The sequence below is a fragment of the Phascolarctos cinereus genome, unplaced genomic scaffold, assembly GCF_003287225.1.
Source record: "Phascolarctos cinereus isolate Bilbo 61053 unplaced genomic scaffold, phaCin_HiC Scaffold_2;HRSCAF=192, whole genome shotgun sequence".
Classification (NCBI taxonomy): Eukaryota; Metazoa; Chordata; class Mammalia; order Diprotodontia; family Phascolarctidae; genus Phascolarctos; species Phascolarctos cinereus.
In genome coordinates this window covers 247678554-247697129 of record NW_027555625.1, presented here as the reverse complement: position 1 = coordinate 247697129, position 18576 = coordinate 247678554, and the positions used below count along the sequence as shown (strand labels likewise).

The 18576-nt window shown below is 47.3% G+C and overlaps 1 protein-coding gene across 1 annotated transcript in view; it reads left to right on the top strand.

The window, feature by feature from the left end:
• Positions 1 to 18576, top strand: part of LAMA5 (laminin subunit alpha 5) — a 124018-nt gene that overhangs the window by 70322 nt on the left and 35120 nt on the right. The window contains 25 exon segments of the mRNA XM_078149889.1: positions 17 to 151; positions 1173 to 1197; positions 1199 to 1233; positions 1718 to 1858; positions 2102 to 2239; positions 2833 to 2967; positions 3539 to 3673; positions 3907 to 4044; positions 4990 to 5042; positions 5661 to 5760; positions 7949 to 8001; positions 8129 to 8234; positions 9125 to 9224; positions 9791 to 9947; positions 10508 to 10646; positions 11218 to 11360; positions 11461 to 11567; positions 11843 to 11996; positions 14490 to 14597; positions 14599 to 14651; positions 15022 to 15130; positions 15802 to 15899; positions 16237 to 16438; positions 16887 to 17013; positions 17522 to 17661. Coding sequence (XP_078006015.1) covers positions 17 to 151; positions 1173 to 1197; positions 1199 to 1233; positions 1718 to 1858; positions 2102 to 2239; positions 2833 to 2967; positions 3539 to 3673; positions 3907 to 4044; positions 4990 to 5042; positions 5661 to 5760; positions 7949 to 8001; positions 8129 to 8234; positions 9125 to 9224; positions 9791 to 9947; positions 10508 to 10646; positions 11218 to 11360; positions 11461 to 11567; positions 11843 to 11996; positions 14490 to 14597; positions 14599 to 14651; positions 15022 to 15130; positions 15802 to 15899; positions 16237 to 16438; positions 16887 to 17013; positions 17522 to 17661 — 2831 coding nt within the window.

Sequence of the window (18576 nt, the reverse complement as noted above, 5' to 3'; positions counted from 1 at the left end):
CATTCCCTGTTTCCAGGTTGCAACTGTGAGTCAGACTTCACTGATGGGACATGTGAGGACCTGACAGGCCGTTGCTACTGCAAACCCAACTACACAGGGGAGAGGTGTGATGCATGTGCCAAAGGGTTCACAGATTTCCCCCATTGCTATCGTGAGTATCAGGACCTGGAGGAAGCAGGGGTTAGGTTGGGGGCAAGCTGGTTCCTGAAATTTCAATTATAAGTGTGCCTTTCTTTACCTAAGAGAAATAAATCAAAAGTCCTATTTTATGTGCTCTGGGGCTGCTATGTAAAGGACCCCTGGACTGAATCCTTTTGATAAAGCAAATAATTTCCCCATGATTGATAATCTTGTGTATGTTTAGAATTTCATCTAGAATGAGCTTATGTGAGAGCTGGAAACATTTTAGGATCATCTATCTAGCTTCCTCATTTTATAGAGGAGCAAAGCAAGGGCCTGGGAAGTGGAGGGACTTAAGGTCACATCACTAGGGGGAGAGCTGAATCCAGGGGCTATTTATAGTCCCAGGGTTTTATAAACTAAAACATAATGGGCTTTCTGAGAGCAGAAGTCTGTGGTATTCCTCCTCCCATCCCTGAATCTTTGGAGCAAATCAGGAACATTATATTCCTGCAGGTATTCTGGGTGGGAAATGTCAGTAGCTTTCTTGGTTTTACTCCCCACCACATACACCCTCCCCCCACCCCTTACAGCTATTTTTCACTCACTAAGGCCTCCGGGGACAGGACTGCCATATAAGTAGGAATCACATATGCAATCATTAACCAAACCACCAAAGTACAGCTGACTCACAGGCGAATTTGTGGGTCGGGGCCTATGGTAATAGGTTGGTGTGTAGTTGGAATAAATCTAGGAAGGCTTCCTAGGAGAGGATTTCTGGATTTCTGGGAGCAGTAAATTGAGGGCTGTATATCCAAGTTAGGGAAAGTAGGTAGTGTCTGTATATGATTATGAGGCTAGGTCTAGGTGTGAATTAGAATGGTCCCAAAGCATAAAGAACTAAGGTAGAGGAATGCTTTCTTTTTTTTAATGGTGGGAGTGAGGCCTATTGATGGGAGGGTGCCCAACAGCCTTTAAGAAGTGAGATGTAGAAACCTAGCTGGGGCATCTGTGTGACTTGAGAATGTCTCTTCCCTTCTTCAATCCCCTAGCTGTGCCCTCGTTCTCCCACAATGACTGGGGCACAGGTGCTTCCAGCTGGACAGATTGTGAGTAAGTATCTAATACTTGTGACCCCCCACTCCTCTTTTTTCTATGAGGCTCTGTTCCCTCTGCCCCTGAGGAAGAGCCCCACAGACATAACTGGGGCCCGGAGAAGGCCATAAACCCCTATAATTCCTATGCCCACTTCTGTCCTAGAAGCTCCTAGTCCTTGGGGAGTCCCCAGTCTGAAGGGATATAGAAATAGCCATGCTGTTGGAGAGCTCCCAGCCTGAGGGGGCAAACATAGCCCCTGCCATTAAGGGTTTCCCAGTTCCCACTTAAACTGTATGCATGTGGACAGAGCAATGGTCAGAATTTCTGGGGCCATGCTGGATAGTATCCATGTGGGATTATTCAAGGAAGGCCCCTTGGAGAGGCTGTTACAGTAAAAGACTGGCAGGGCCAGTGGAGAGCTGGAGCCATGTTGGATTGGGGCAGGGAAGGATAAGGGAGTAGTCATGCTCAAACACTACTCACTGCCTCCTGTCCCCAGACTGTGACTGCAGCGCTGCTGGGACCTTGGGAAATGCCTGTCGGAAAGACCCACACATTGGCCAGTGTGTGTGTAAACCCAACTTCCAGGGTGTGCACTGTGAGCAGTGTGCCCCAGGCTACTATGGGCCAGGCTGCCTGCGTGAGTGTCTAAGCTCAGTGTTCGCTTACTGGGCTCCCCACCCAGGAGACAAGACAAATCAGTGGACATTGAGGGAGGCTCTCTGGCTGTTGGTCCCACTGTGGGTAGGGGTGGCAGAAATGTGGCCCTGGGGCCTTGAGAGAGGGATGTCTTCCAGTCATGTGGACCCAAGGGAAGGTGCATGGATAGGTCTGGGGTCAGGAGGGTCCCCCTATTTACTCAGACTTTCTGCTCTTCCTCCAGCCTGCCAGTGTTCTGGCCCTGGCCAGACTGGTAGCAGTTGTGACAATGAGACGGGGCAGTGTGTGTGCCGTACTGGCTTCGAGGGCCCTGCCTGTGACCGCTGTGCCCCTGGCTACTTCAGCTATCCACTCTGCCAATGTAGGTGGCCCCTCCCAAGGCTCCACGTACACATAGCACACCAGGAGTCACACCCAGACACACAACCATCCACATATAAGCAGACATATGTCATGGTCCTCCTGGCTCACATTTCTTTAGCACAGCTTCCCCACAATAACCTAGGGAGGCAGGAAGTATGAGTATTATTGCTCTCATTTTGTAGATAAAAAAATGGAAGTGCACAGTTCACAAGCTTAGTTTTAAAGTTGGCATGCAAGCCCAGGGCTCCTGATTCCAGATCTATGCACTTTCCATTATACCTCCCAATGACTTATTGTTAAGTAGGCACAGAGACACACTTATGCCTGTTTCTACCCCTAAGCCACTGACACAACTGTCTCAGACACAGCCCCCTTAAATTTAAAGGGCATTAGAGGCCATTCCTAGGACTCCCTTTGCCAAGTCTGGGAGGGAGAAGGGGGGAATTGGGGATCATAGACCAATGGGGCTGATGGACAATATTGGGGAGAGGGAAGGAGTTCAGGGCCCAGGGACTGACTAGAGAGAGTTGGGAAGGCCCAGGGAGGAGTTTTTCAGGTAGGGCCATAAGCAGTTCCCCTCTGCCCCTGTAGTATGTGGCTGTAGCCCAGTAGGGACTCTGCCTGAGGGCTGTGATGAGTCTGGGAGATGCTTCTGCCGCCCCGAGTTTGATGGACTGCACTGTGACCGCTGCCAAGCTGGCTACCACTCCTACCCCCAGTGCCAAGGTTAGCAGGACCGGGACTCACTTGGGAGCCAGAGGGCCAAAGATGAGGGGAATCAAGGGTCTTGGAGCCGAGGAAATCAGGCAGCCCAGGGAAATGTACTGAGGGGGTTGAAGAAATTGGAGGGGGCAACATTCACTTGTGTTGAGAAGGAAATGAAATAGTATCTGGTTAGCAGCAGGAGTGTGTAGCTTACACTGTAAATTCAAAGAAAGGGGATTAGAGGGGACTGGAGGGAGTCGGAGGAGGAGGCTGTGCCTTGAAGTATGGGCAGTTCAGTGGAGGATTCGAGGTACATGTGTATGTGGGAGGTGGAGGGAAAGTGTGGGGTAAAGCCAAGAGACAGGAAGATACACAATGTGTTTGGGGAATATCGTGAAGAAAGGCCTAGATTCAATACTATAAGCATTTTTAAAGTGCCTCCTAGATGCAAAGCCCTATTTCTAGACGTAAGGAAGAATGGATGGGGTCAGACTATGAAGGGCCTTGAATGCCAGACTGAGGAGTTTGGAGCAAAATGTAGCCATCCACCAGCTCATTGGGTCTGTATCCTATGCTTCGCCTCCTCCCCAAGTTTGTTCCTGTGACCCTCGGGGCTCCTTGAACCAGTTATGCAGTGGGTCTGGAATGTGTCACTGTCGGCCTGGTTATGCTGGATCTTCGTGCCAGGAATGTGCCCCTGGCTATTATGGATTCCCCAACTGTATCCGTGAGTGGATCCTCCTTCCCTTCGCCCTTCTTGCCACTCCCCAAAGACCTCCCTCCCCAGTAACCCATGGTCCCTTACTCTCTACCCCCAGAGGAAAGGAAAACGGGATCTCATTCTTTGCTCTCATCTAAATGGGAACATCTCCCATTTGCCCAACCCAAGGCAGAGAATATAAATGAGGGGGCTTTGCACTGAGGTAACAAGACTGATTGTGTCCTCTTCTGTGACTGTAGCTTGTCGCTGCTCTGAGGTTGGGTCCCTCCACACTACCTGTGACCCTGAGACTGGGCAGTGCAGCTGCCGGCCACAAGTGGCTGGTCTGCACTGTGACACCTGTGTGCCTGGGACCTACGGGTTTCCCCGCTGTGAAGGTAGGTATGCACCTTCTCTCTAGAACAGAAGGGACTCTGCCCACTGGGGCCCAGAATTAGCCCAGGTGCCATGTGTTTCTCTGTGTATGTGTGTGTGTGTGTGTGTGTGTGTGTGTGTGTGTGTGTGTGTGATCATTAGTTTGATCTGGGGAATGTAACATGTTTTGCACATTTTTATGTATATGCTTGAATGTAGGGTTGGTAAAGGATAGTCATATCTATATGTATGTTGTGTGACTGTCGTGCTATTTAATGGATAGGCTAAAGTGAAGCATATGTGTTTGTACACACACGGGTGCCATCAATGCTTGAAAACACCCCATGGTCTAGACCAGTGATGTCAAACTCAAATGGAAAAAGGGGCCACTATTCTGTTCATAAGAATCCTGCAGGCTACATTTTTAAAAAGATATTTTAAGAGAAATATAATTTTATTACTTTCAAAATGAATTAAACAAAGGGTTGCCTAGCAGGCATTTCTCAAGATTCACTATTAACCAGTAAATAAGATGTCATGTATTTTTAGAGGCGTCCTCTAATTAGAAGGTCCTCTAATTAATTTGCTGAGTTCTCAATCACTTTGAGATACCAGGATGCATATTTTCCTTGGAAAGGTAAATCTTCCATGAAGCTAGATATGAGGCATAGCTCACTTCCCTGCAGGCTATGTATTGACTTAGTTTTTAAATTTGATATTATCTGTTTTATCGTATTTTTTTATTTTGCTAAATGTTTTCCAATTATATTTTAATCTGTTTCGGGCTGCACGTGGGAAGGGCCACGTGTTTGACCCCTCAGGTCTAGACAGCCCTTTTGCACCACAGGGCCCTGTTGTCATTTGGGATTCCAGGACAAAGATAGGAATCATTAGGGTTGGAAAGGAGGAGGCCCTTCTTCCCCACCTGTGCTTCAGAGACCACTCTCCCTTTGTTTCTCTCCCCACAGTTGGCTCCTGCGATCCAGCTGGCCAGGCCTCAGCCAGCTCCTCTCTCTCTGAGGTAAATTTGCTGGTGTTCTGACCTCAACACAGGATGGGGATTTGTGTATGGCTGGGGCAGGAAGAACCCAGGGCTGGGTATTGGGAGACCTTGATTCCAAAGCCTCGTTATGCTCCTCTTTCCTCTGTGTCCACAGCCCAAGGTCCTCCCTGGACCTCCGCCAATTCTTGTAATGGAGGAGGGGAACACTGCCTTCTCAGTGGTGTCCTGATGAACCCCTTAGACTCTGGGTTAGAGTTTGAGACTGCTATGATTTGTGAGTCATGTCTCAGAGGCAGCATCTAGGACCTATCTGTTCCTCATTGTCTGCACGTGAATTTTCCACTGCAAAATATTAATATCAGAATGGTTTTTCCCTCTTCTCATCCCAGTTTTCTTCCCCATCCTGGTTTGGTTTTGATTCAGGAAGTAAAAACTTTAATAATTTTAGCACAACATAACTAGGACAGTATATTGTCTGAATATCAGGTTTAAATAATTGAAACTCAGTGGGATCACAGCTCCCTACTCCCAGTATAAGGATAATTGAGAGGAAGTGGTGGTAATATTTTTGCTTGGTGGTTTTGAGTAGGGCGTGCAAGTGCTCTGACTCTTTCTCCTCCTCTCTCAAAAACACAGGGTTCCTGTGAGTGCCGGGCTCATGTGGAGGGTCCAAGATGTGATAGGTGCAAGCCTCTCTATTGGAACCTGAGCCCAGCTAACCCCTATGGCTGCAGAAGTAAGTCTCTGTGCCTGCCAGGCAGTTGGTGGGGAGGGAAAATGGAATCTGCTCTGGAACCTGGGAGAAGGCCATAAGGGGTTTACCACCATATCATCTGCCTCTCCACCTGGCATCTCTTCCATCCTTATGTTGGCCTCAGTGGTCAGTGGTAATGCTGGTCTTCAGGAGCTGCTGGCACATACAGTAAACTCTTCAGGCACACCAGTCTCATAGTTGAAAGGAATCTTAGCAATTGTCTAGTCTAGCCAGTACTTTGGTAAAATCCATATCTCCACTATAACATCCTGGACATCATCCAGTCTCCTTTTGAATACTTGTAATGAAAGGGAACTCATTACTTCATGAGGCAGCCATGAAGTTTCCCTAGTGCTCTTTCCACTGTACCCTCCAATGACTTACAGTTCACTTTTGGATAACTTTAATTGTTAGGAAGTTTTTCTTTATTTAGCCCAGGTGTGACACAGACCCCACTTACTCCCCTAGGCTCTTTCTCTCCATGGGCCAGGACTGGCTCTGGCTCACTCACTCCACCTGTACTCACTTTGGCAGGTCCTCGGAGAGGTGACCAGGCAGCTACTACTTTAATTCTAGTTAGTACTAGGGAGTAACTCTTGTCAGTGACTATTCCCACTGACACTATCTCATAAGCCCCCACCAGTGCATTTCCCATTAACAAATTAGCCATTAACATTCAATCTTAACCAGAACATTTACTGAAAATGCAAAGCAATACCTAATAATTACATAACATCCTTTCCATAAGCCTCATTTCCATTCTCCCACTAATGCACACAGTGTCTATGGAGAGACTAGGAACACAGCTAAAGTCCCAGCGCGTTAAAGCACGTGCAAAGTCAACACAAGTGGCTGAGGTATCTCACAACTATGGAGGGGGAGAGGCTTAGATGTCCTCTTACTGTCTCATGAACTTTCCAAAAAAGTTCCTTGATGAGAATAGCTTCTGTATTGAACAGATGCTTCTACGGTTAAACTGAGCTGAGCATGCTTTGCTTGACTAACACTTAACTAACACCTTACTGGACATTATGTTTCAGCTGGACTTGTTGAACCACTAGATTCTCTCCTTTGAAGTTGAACCTCTACTTGTCTGGACTTATTCCTCAATAGCAGCCACAATATCCATAATTTCCAGCTTTAAGATGAGTCAATGACTTCAGCTGCAGCAGAGTTATACTCTTTTAAGAAGAGGCAATGACCTTTATTCTGAAGTTGGCAAAAGCCTCTCCGGCTCTGCTTCTTTATGGGATTCTTTTCCTTCTCTGCCTTCCAGAAAGAACAGGTGGCAGTGCAGGGAAATATCTTCTGTCTCTTCTTTGATTCTTGTCTTCTTAGCAGCAAATCATAATAGAGAACAGCATAGTCTCTGTATTCCTTATTCTTCTTAGCAGTTAATAACAGAGGGCAGAGTATCTTCTTTCTAACTCTTCCTATTCTCAGCAGCAGATGGCAGGATAGGATACACCAGTCTCTCATTAGCCAACCAATTGGCCCAGGGAGAGGGAGAGGAGGGAGAGAAAGGGAAAGAGAGAGATAAGAACACTATAGCCTCTCTTTGACAGTTTTGAAATTTGTGCTTTGACTTCTCTCCCTCTATTTTTTCTCCTAACTTTTCTTGGTCCTCTCTATGAATGATCCTATCTTATCTTATGGTTAGTAACCATATTCTCATCATGTTTGTAAACAGGTAAACCGTATTTGTCCCATAATCATAGAACAGTTCTGGTGTCCATATTTCCTAGTCATTAGCCTAAAAATTCTCCAATTCTTCATATGCAAATTACCGAAATAGACTATGTTCTGCATTTGCTCACATATTCTGCAGGATGTCCTTTCCCTTCAAGAATACAGGGGAAGAATTTGAAGGGAAGAACAGAGAGAATTTGGGGTTGGCTCCATCCTCTACTATTATTCTAGGAATGAAATTCTTTCTTGTCTCTTCTTCCCCTCCAATAATTCAGGTCTATTAATCTTGTTTTTACCAGTGGGACTGAGCAGGAATTACGGCTGGGTTATGTGACTTACCTCCAGGCTTCCATAGCACAGCCATTTCCACTGGCTGGGAAGACAAATTGGCTGTGGCCTTCTCCATTTCTGCCCTTATCCTCTCCTGGGCTGTGCCTTGGCGTTATTTCTTCTATCCTCAGGCAAACTCTTCTTCCAACAGGCTGTAGCTGTGACCCTCGAGGTACCATCAATGGAGTGGCTGAATGTCAACAGGTTAGTGTCTGGGGGCCCAGAGTATGGAAGGTTTGTGCACAGAGCAAGAGTTAGGCGGCATCCTCCAGAGAATATCATTGACTGGCAGTTTTTGTGCCTTATTTCACTTTTGGGCTGCTGTCCACAGGGCAGTGGACAGTGTTTCTGCAAACCCAACGTCTGTGGTCAGATGTGCACCTCCTGCAAGGATGGCTACTTCAGACTGGACCATGCAGATTACTTCGGCTGTCAGAGTGAGTATCCCTGAAACCTGATGCTTAGGGCTTTCCAAAGGCAGCTTCAGGGAGCATAAAGACCTGGTTTGAGTACTCAGACTGACCAAGTGGGTGCAGCAGAGCCCAAAATAGCCATATTGCTGGTTCCCTTGTTTTGCAATGCAGTACTCTTATCAATTACAGCTAGAAGGGCCTTCTAGTCCAACCTCTTCATTTTATAGAGGATGAAACTGATACTCAGGTTAAGTCACTTCCTCAAGCTCACATGGCAAATTAGTGGCATAGCCAGGAACAGAACCCAAGTCTAATGAGCCCTAGTCCATTGTTCTTTTCATGGTGCCACACTACTGGGCTGCTGCTCCAGACAACAAGCCATTATTTATTGACTGCACTTCTATGATGGATGCTGAAGGAGGGAGAGACAGGAGACTACACACTCTTCATCCTCAGGGAGCCCATGATCTAGATGGGGAGATGAGATCCACACACAGCACAATTAGAGAATATGCAAGGCTGGGTGTGATTCAAGGATGATTTCTATTATTCAGAGCATGAAGACTGTAGGAAATCAGCCTGGGCTAGAGTACTCAGGGCGGGCTTCTTGGAAGAGCCAAGGACTTGAATTGGACCTTGAAGAATGGGCATGATTTGAAGATGCAGAGAAGAGAGGGTTGGTTGTACCAGGAGAGGGGAACGAAGAGAACAAAATCATGGTGGTGGGAATGTGCCCAGTCTCTGAAGAGATTGATCTGACTGGGATAGAGTGGTGTGCATTGTAGGCTGTGTGGAGACACGAGTAATAAAATTGGAGCAGTGGAGTGGTTATCCATCTTGTAGTATCTCCTCATCCCACCACCAGCTTTTTAGCATCTGAAGACTATCTCATGTGCTTTCCTCCCTTTCCACAGCCTGTCAGTGTGATATTGGGGGAGCCTTGGCCCAGGGCTGTGAGCCAAGGACAGGGACCTGTCAATGCCGGCCCAACACACAGGGGCCCACATGCAGTGAGTAAGTGCCATGACCACTCCCTGGGTATGGAGGCTGCAGAGTAGCAGCCACGTGCTTTCCGTCAGTTCTTCATACCCCTGAAAGCTTTGGCCTGTGTATCAAAGGTACGGGGAAAGGGGAGGCGTAAAGGTCAGAAGAATCAGGTTCTAGTCTCCACTCGCACACTTCCTGACCATGTGACTGGGCAAATCATGACCCCTTGCCACCCTCAGTTTCCTTATTTGTAAAAGGAGGATAGTAATTCTTGCATTCTACCTTACAGGTGTGTTTGTAGACCTTAAAGTGCTATATAAATATGACATTGCTGCTATCATTCTTCTCATTATTCCTGCAAAACATTATAGAGCCAAGTACAAATGAGATTTAGTCACTGGTCTTACCAGTACCATTGTTCCCCCAACTAGCATGGCTAACTAAGTACTCACAAGCCCCAAACAATCCTGACTTTAGTGACCCAAGATGAATCCGTGGTCCTTCCTGGGCAGCCTTAGCTCTAGGCAGCTTGGGCAGCGCTCATGTCTGAGAGAGGCGAACAGGCAGAGACTGTGTACTTTGTCTTCCCCCAGGCCTGCAAGAGACCATTATCTCCCAGACCTGCACCACATCAGGTTTGAGCTAGAGGAGGGCTCCACGCCCGATGGCCGGCCTGTGCGTTTTGGCTACAACCCCTTGGAGTTTGAGAATTTCAGCTGGAGGGGTTATGCCCAGATGACTCCTGTTCAGGTAGGCTACCCACTTCCTTCATTCCCACCTTATTCAATAGGCAAATCTTTATGGTGTCACCATCATCTGTGCTTTGACGGAAATGGAGAGAAGGAGATACTTAAGAGGCAAGACACCCATTTGGAAAAGAGGATAATAAATGTTCCCAAGTGTGTGATTCGAGCTATATGTACACTAGACGTTTTGGAAAGATGGCATCGTGAGTTGGGATAGCTGTGGAAAGCTTTCTTGAGTAAAGTGGAATGAGCTGAGCCTTGTAGATGGTAGAGTTGAGGGTATGACATTTCAAGGAGAGGGAATGGTGTGATTAAAGGTATAGAGATGAGATTAAGTATCTGATAGGTGGTGGAACAAGGACAGTGGTGACAGGGGCCTGGATTGAACTCAAGCTGCAAGTTGGAGGGAGCTGTGCAGGGATGTAATTAGAGAGGGATGGTGAGATCTTAAATGTCAGGAAAGGCAGTACCCTGTTATCTGGGGTCTAGGGTCAGATTGCTGGATCAGGTGAGGGTGACTGAGATATCCCCCACTTTCCTTTCTATTTCTTTCTCTCCTCATAGCCCAAAGTAGTGGTGAAACTCAACGTGACATCACCTGACCTCTTCCATCTTGTATTCCGCTATGTCAACCGGGGTTCCACAAGTGTGAATGGGAAGGTTTCAGTCCTTGAGGAAGGGAAGTTTAGCACCTGCAGCAACTGTAAGTGCGGTAGTTACTTACAACCTTAGAGCTCATTTACTCATTCCCCTTCATTTTACAAAGAAGGAAACTGAGGCCTAGAGAGGTTAAAAGCCTCACTCAGGGTCCCAGATAATAGAGAGCAGAGCCAGGATTCGAACTTAGGTCTTCTTCACACCAAAGCCAGCACACTCCATGCTGCCTCTCAGGCAACCCCAACTCTCCATCCTATTACCTGCTTTATCCTTTGTAACTCTATCCTCTTCTTTTTCCTCTTTTCACCTTCTTCTGTCCATTTTCACCTTCCCTTTTTTTCCCTCATCCCCTGGATCTCAATGCTTATTCCCGCATTGGCCAGTTTAATGGTTAGAGCCATGGTGGGGCACCTATCCCACGTGGATCCTGTCCTGGGCATGTTAAGGAATGCACGCACCAGGGAAGTCTGCTCCTGGGCGAGGGCACAGACTGGCCAAAGCCAGTGTGACTGCAGTGCAAGCTGTGCATGTAGCTATAGAAGCCATCCCAGGGAGATGGGGAAAACAGCTTGCAGGATGTGAATATTCACTGGTGGTCTTCCTCCCATTGATTCTAGGCACAGAGCAGACCCGGCAGGTCATATTTGCACCCAGCACGGAGCCTGTGTTTCTTACCGTACCCCAGAACAGCTATGGGGAGCCCTTTGTCCTGAACCCCAGTATCTGGTCCCTGGTTATTGAGGCTGAAGGTGTCCTCCTGGTAAGGACCTGGCATTTTATCCCATGGGATCCCCTTGCCCCTCTGATGTATCCAGTATGATTGGTAGCTATTCTAACATTGACTTCTACATCTTCCCCAGGACTATGTGGTCTTGCTTCCCAGTGCATACTATGAAGCCCCTATCCTGCAGGTGAAGGTGACTGAGGCCTGTACCTACAACCCCAAACCTGAGCAAGTCAGGAATAAGTAAGGACCAGACTTATCTGAACTTTAACTTGAAAACTTTAACATTTAAAGAGGAAAAGAAAAGAGCAACCCACAGTATATGGCCATAGAGGCAGTGGGAGAAAAACAGGTGAGGTGGGGGCTTCAGGATCTAGAGTAGGCTGAAGATGCCTACGCCATTTCTGTACCAGGAGAGGACCCATCTTGGGCTCTTGGTCTGTCAAGGGAATGAAAAGGGGCTGTGCAGGGAGGGAGGAATGGGCTGCCAATGTGTGTGTTCCTTCTCCTTTCCCCAGCTGCCTCTTGTACACCTACCTCCCACTAGATGGCTTCCCCTTTGCCAGCGGGACGGATGCCATATGCCGCCTGGACAATAGTCTACCCAAGGCTTGCCTGATGGAACAGCCTAGTTCCTCTCACCCACCCCTGGCCACTTGCTGGGGCAATGATGTGAGTGCCTGGTTCTCTCTCTCCCTCCCCTCCCGGGCAGATGAGAGATGAGGCTCAGCTGCCACCCTGACTGGAGCCTCCCCAGTCATCCAGTCAGATCCTAAACTGGGAGGAAATGGAGCCGGGGGGGGGGGGGGGGGGGGAGCCAAATCTGTTACTGCATCTGTATGGCCTTGGGCTGGTCATTTCACCTGATCTCCAGAAGGTGCCATCATGTGCCTCTTAGAGGCAATGTGAGGATGATGAAGATGGCCTTTCTATCCTTTCATGCTGTTCTTAAGAGGCAGTGTTATATAGTGGATGGAGTGCTAGAGGAGGAATGAGGAGACCTGGGTAGGAATCCAACCTCAGATACTTATTAACTGTGTGATCATGGGCAAATCATTGAACCTCTCTGAGGCTATTTTTTTTCTCTATAAAAGGAGAGTAATAACGCTTACTACCTACCTCATAGAGTTGTTATGAGGAAAGTACTTTGTAAACTGTGAAGTCTTATATAAATATGTTGTTATTGTTTTTTATATTATTATGTGATTCTTTCTGAAAAAACTCAAAATATAAAATGCCTAGTCATTTACAGTAGAGCAGCTAGGTGATGCAGTGGATAGAATGCTGGGCTTGGAGTCAGGAAGACAAATTTGGCCTCTGACAACTTAGTAGCTGTGTGATCCTGGACAAGTCACTTAACCCTGTTTGCCTTAGTTTCCTCATCTGTAAAATGAGCTGGAGAAGCAAATAGCAAACCACTCCAGTATCTTTGCCAAGAAAACCCCACCAAATGGGGAAACAAAGGGTTGGACATGATTGAAAATGACTGAACAACATGTTATATCAACAAATCATGTATAGCATGTGTCAGATGCTTTTATTATAAAAGAAGTTCTCTTTTTGTGTGTGTGAGGCAGTTGGGGTTAAGTGACTTGCCCAGGGTCACACAGCTAGCGAGTGTCAGGTGTTTGAGGCCAGATTTGAACTCAGGTCCTCCTGACTCCAGTTTCAGTGCTCTATGCACTGTGCTACCTAGCTGCCCCCACATCAAGATTTTTAAAGTACTTTCCTCACCACACCACTGTAAAGGAGGTGCTACAAATATTATCCTCACTTTACAGAAGGAGAAACAGGCTCAGAGAGATTAAAGTGACTTCTCCATGGCCACACAATTAGGAAGCAGATCTTGGATTTGGGCAGATTGCAACTCATCCACATCTTCTCATCTTGTCTAATTCTTGCCCAGTGTTTCCACATACGTTCCTTCTAAAAGATCTACCCAGTGTGCTGTAGGCCTTCCTCTGGTTCTTTTAATATCTTGGCAGTACACTTGGGCTCCATTGTTGCTTCTCATTCTTGCTGACAGGGCTAGCCCACCTCTTTCTCTGTTCATCTACCATCTGGTTAATGTTCTTTATGGATCACTTTGGTAATATGCTGCTGCCAATTTACCTTTCCCCCTTTCCCACGTGATGCATATATTTTTCTGTAGCTTTTTGGATTACCTCTCACTTGGATTCTTCTACAGTCAGGGTGCTGTTCTATTTGAAAAGTGTTACATAAAAAGATAGATCAACTCCTCCTTCCCTGCTGTCACATTGTGGTGAGGAGGGGATGTTGTGTTCTTGAAGGCTGTGTCATCCATGAATGCTAGCAAGCTGGAAAGGCTTCAGGTATGCTCCCATCAATAGACTTCTTTGGGCTTTCTGAGCACCAGCCCAGAGGCTCATCATCCCCAAGCTGGCCACAGAATGATGAAGTTTGTGGCAACAGCAACTCTCCAAGACCATCTACTAATTCCTAGAGAGGTTGAGATCTGCATCAGTGGAGGGACTATCCCCACTCATGAATCACAGATTCTTGAAGTATATGCAAGTTCTGAAGTCTAGAAAAGATTGTTATTATATTAGAGAGGTGTTATCTAAATTGTAAAGGAAAGCTGGGATATACAGAGTTTTTGTCTAGAAGAGATATTATGTATGGGAGCCAGGGTGATGTAGTGGATAGAGAACTGGGACTTGGAGTCAAGGAGACCTTGGTTCAAATACTACCTTAGGTGGTTCCTAGCTGTGTGATGCTGGCACAAGACCTCCCAACCGTAAGTTTCCCAATCATTGTGAGGATCAAATGAAATAATACAATCAAGTGCTTTGCAGATGCTGAAATGCTATATAAATGTTAACTACATTTATTTATTATATTAGAGGATAGTGTTACATAAGAGATGTAGTAAGGGTGTATCATTGCAGGAAAGATGTACTGGAAGGGGATAGTGGTCTAAAGAAAGGGAGATAGATGATTGAATTTTGATAAGAGAGTATGTGAAGAGACACCTATGCATGGGATACTCCTAATGTAGTGGCCTTATAAGATGATTTTGTTTCCTGAGAGGGGCCCTGTGAGGAGATAGGTACAAAGGGGAATGGGCACAGGTAGCCTTATCACTTGTAGAGGAGGAAGGCCAGAGGGAGAGCCCTGATATCTCCACCTACTTCCTGCTGCTAGGTGGATGTCCAAGTGCAAATTGTCGTGCCCCAGCCTGGCCAGTATGCACTTGTCGTGGAGTATGCCAATGAGGATGACCTTCAGAGTGTGAGTGTGGCTGTACACACTGCCCCAGTGGACCCCACAGCAAGGACAGCTCACCCTCTACCCCTGCCAGTACAGGTACTTGTTCCCTGGCCCTACCTTTCTCTGTCCCTAGCTGGCAGCCAGCCTGTTTTCCAGCAGAAAATGATGAGGCACTGGCTTTGGTGGCATGGCTGTGGGGCTCAGTCTCCTCCAAGCTCACTGACAGTAAACAGATAAGCTAATGGTCTGGTTTGACTGAGGGTTAGAAGGCAGGAGCCCATGCCTCTGGGGAGCTGGGCCTATCTTCCATGTAGGGTGTCTAGGGACCTGAGAGAGATCAGGGCTTGTTCAGGAAACATGCCAAGTTGGAGAAGGAAAGTTGGGATGGATTAGGTATGGAGTTAAAAATCAGGATTGATCTTTCTGCCTCTCTTCCCATTCACTTACTTCTACCTCACTCTTGCAGCTTCCTGTGCCGAGGTACTGTCTTAGATTCTCAGAATCGCCTTGCTACTTTTGAACTCACTGGTGAGGCTAGCATTCGGCTCACAGCAGAACATGCACGGTTCTTACTGGTAAGGATGCTGGCCCAAGACTTCCTCAGATGCTTTGGGAGTCATTGGGCCTTATACACAGGAGACACTCAATAAATGGTTGCATGGATGAAAACAGACATGGCCAAATCAGACCTAAAAATTAAACATTCTTAGAAACCTAATAAACAGAGAGAAGAGAATGTAAGTCTTCACAAATAGCATTTACCGGGCACTTGCCGTGCATCCAGCCCTGTCCTAGTTATGGATAGGAAGACAGTAGGGTGGGATAGGATTCCTGCTCACAAGACCTACAGTGTAGTTTGAGAGACAAGATTTGCACGTCATTGAATGATTGTATGAGCAGGGCCAGATAAGTATATTGAAAGGAAGTGCTTTTGAAGTCCAAAAAGAGAAATGATCACTGTAGGCTGGTATGATCAAGGAAGACTTTTTCATCTGCACAATGAGAGGGTTGACCTAGATGATCTCTAAGGTCTGTTCCAGCTTTGGAATTTGGGGGAGAAAGTAGGACTTGAGCTGGGCTGTGAAGAAAAGGTAGGATTTGGAAAAGCAGAAAGGCAGAGGGTAGGGCAGACAGGCACTAACTATGGAATCCTATTATCCACTTTCCCTGGATACACAGTCTGCTTTATTTATCTCTCCCAGCTAGTTCACAGGCCTGACCTAAATTGTTCTCTCTCTTGCCGCAGTACCGCATCTACCTGGTCCCTATGAGCAAGTTCACCACAGAGTTTGTGGAGCCCAGAGTTCACTGCATCAGTAGCCATGGCACCTTTGGACTGAGCAGGTATTCAGACCAGAGTTAAGGACTTTTCCATTACCTTGACCTCAGCTCTCTTGGGAGGGAATAGAGGGAAGGGAGGTGGCACTTTTCCTGTAGGTACTTTCCCTTTCACAGATCAGGGGAAGGAGCATCAGGGGCATAAGCCATAACCATAGCCTGATCTCCTGGGATGGGGGAAGAGAGGAGGACTCCTGTGTGTGTCTCTTATTAGCCCACACTCACAAGTCATATAAGCCAAGCTCCTTCTCTAGTCCTACCTCTCATCACTGCCCTAGCCTTTCTAGAAAGTCCTACTTTGGCCTCTTCTGATTCCCTGTATCTGTCCTTGTTCTTACTCCAGTGGTTCCTGCATCCCTTCGCGCTTCCAGAAGCTATCCCAGCCCATCGTACTAACAGAGTGTAAAGTCCTACCGGTGCCACCCGACTTCCCATTGAGCCACACGCACACCGTCACTCCTGCTGGACCCCCAATGAGTCCTCAGCCTCGTCCACCCACAGCTATAGATCCCACCAGTGATCCCACCCTTCTGCAGGCTCCCCAGGTGAGGGTAGTACTCCAGGGGCTGCCTAACACACTGCAGTCAGGTGGTTAATAGGTATTCCCACTATCCCTAGGTTGATTTCAGAATTCATGAGAGGAGTTGGGGAAAGTAAGCTGTGGGTTTTAGGTGGGTTGCCGAGAGATTAGAGGGGGAAATCAGGAGACATTTCAAGAGAGTCAACAGGGAGTGAATATATTCTGATGGAAAGAGCTCAATGCTGTTTGGTCCAGAGTAAATTTTACTTGCTAAATTTTACTTCTAGCTTCATTCCCAACTCACTGTGTGGCCTTGGGCAAGTCAATTCCCTTCTTTTTGACTCATTTTTCCCATCTGTAACTGAGAGTTTGGAACCCCACGGCTACATTTGGGAAGTCATGAATAGGTAGGAGAGAAGGCTGAGGGAGAGAGTGGCGTTACTGACCACCTCCCTGGGGGATTCTCTTCACAGAGCACTGTCGTGTTTAGCACTCACATCCAGACACTGGGGCGTTATGCCTTCCTGCTCCATGGCTACCAACCCAACCACCCTACTTTCCCTGTGGAGGTAGTCATCAATGGAGGCCGGATCTGGCATGGTGAGTTGGAGTTAGGGTAGGAGGTAGGGTACAAAGAAGGGATCTAGAGAAGTCGGGGACTCTCCAGTGTCCAAAAGGGTGGGATGGGCTGAGTGCAATTTACCTTCCTGAGATGCTGTCCATGTTCATTTAAGGGGTCTCTTACTGTCTAGATCGATCTCATAACTTTTTATATAGACAACAATAACGTACTTAGTACAGGGCCAGTGGTGTCTCATGGAGTGGCCAAACAATGTGCTTATTACATGATCTGACAGGGAGCCCTATGTTATCCAGTGGGAGGTAAGGAAGTTGTCTGAAGAAGGCAGGAGGGGTTCTCCAGGCAGGGAACCTGGAAAAAGCTAGAGCTGAGGACGGGATAGGCGCAGGCTGATTACCCTGCCATGTGCCAGCACAAGGATGCAGGGTGTTGCTGGTGAGCTGGCTTTGGCCTCAAGCTGAGGAGGCCCCTGCAATGGACACTGAGTCAAAGACAGGCACATGAGTTGGACACTTGTGGTTTTCCCAGGCCAAGCCAATGCCACCTTCTGCCCCCATGCTTACGGTTGCCGCAGCCTGGTTGTGTGCGAGGGTCAGATCGTCCTGGATGTGACAGACAATGAGCTGACTGTGACTGTCCGTGTGCCTGAGGGTCAGCAGCTCTGGCTGGTGAGTGGCCAGGGCAGAAAGTAAGGCCTACCAACCCCCTCTGCCCTTTGACTCTGGCGGGGAGGGCCTGTCCTGTCCAATTCTTTCACTGCAGAGTGCAGCCGCAGTCCTAGGTTAGTAACAAGATTGTTATAGAAAGACCAACCAGCTACATTCAGGGAGAACTGCCATGATCTGAATTCCCTATACTTGGCTTTTTCTTTCAGCAGCTGGTGAAAGCTGGGGCTGTGTATATATCCTTCTGTCAGACTTAGCCCAATTGAATTTGGAAGAGAAAAAAGAAAAAACCAAACAGCTTCCAGTCTAGTGGAAAGAACTCTGAATATTTTTTTCTCTGGTGGACTCAGGAGTGTCAGGCTCCAGCCTTCACCCTAAGAGTCCGCTAGAAGCAGGGACAGAGCATTGAGTGGAAAGTGAAAAAAAGAGTATTGGTTTTAGACGTAGAGGCTCGGTGGGCTCCAACCCTGGGTTTGCCACTTAATAACTGTGGAGCCTTGGGCAAATCATTTTAACTCCAGGCCTAGATTTCTTCATCTGTCAGATATAGGGATTGGGTTGAATCATGGTGTCAAAGTCAAAGGATCCCAGAAGTCTTCATATTGATCTAGGAAGCCACAAATTATCAATATCCAGGTTGTATTGTATTTTCATTTCCCAGTTACATTTTCATCTGGTTTGGGTGCCTGTGAGTTTGACACTTCTGGACTGGATAATCTCCCAGGTCCCTTTCCAGCTCTCAGTCCTGGTGTCCTGTGAGCACTAGATTGGTAGTAAGCCCACTGTTTACTGCCTGTCTAACCTTGGAACCACAAGCAAGACCTCTTTTACTAGAGAGGATAAGTTCTGGGATGGCCCAGTTCTTTTGCTCCTCCTCCTCCTCCCATGGGTGGGCACAAGTTGATCCTTGCCTTTCCC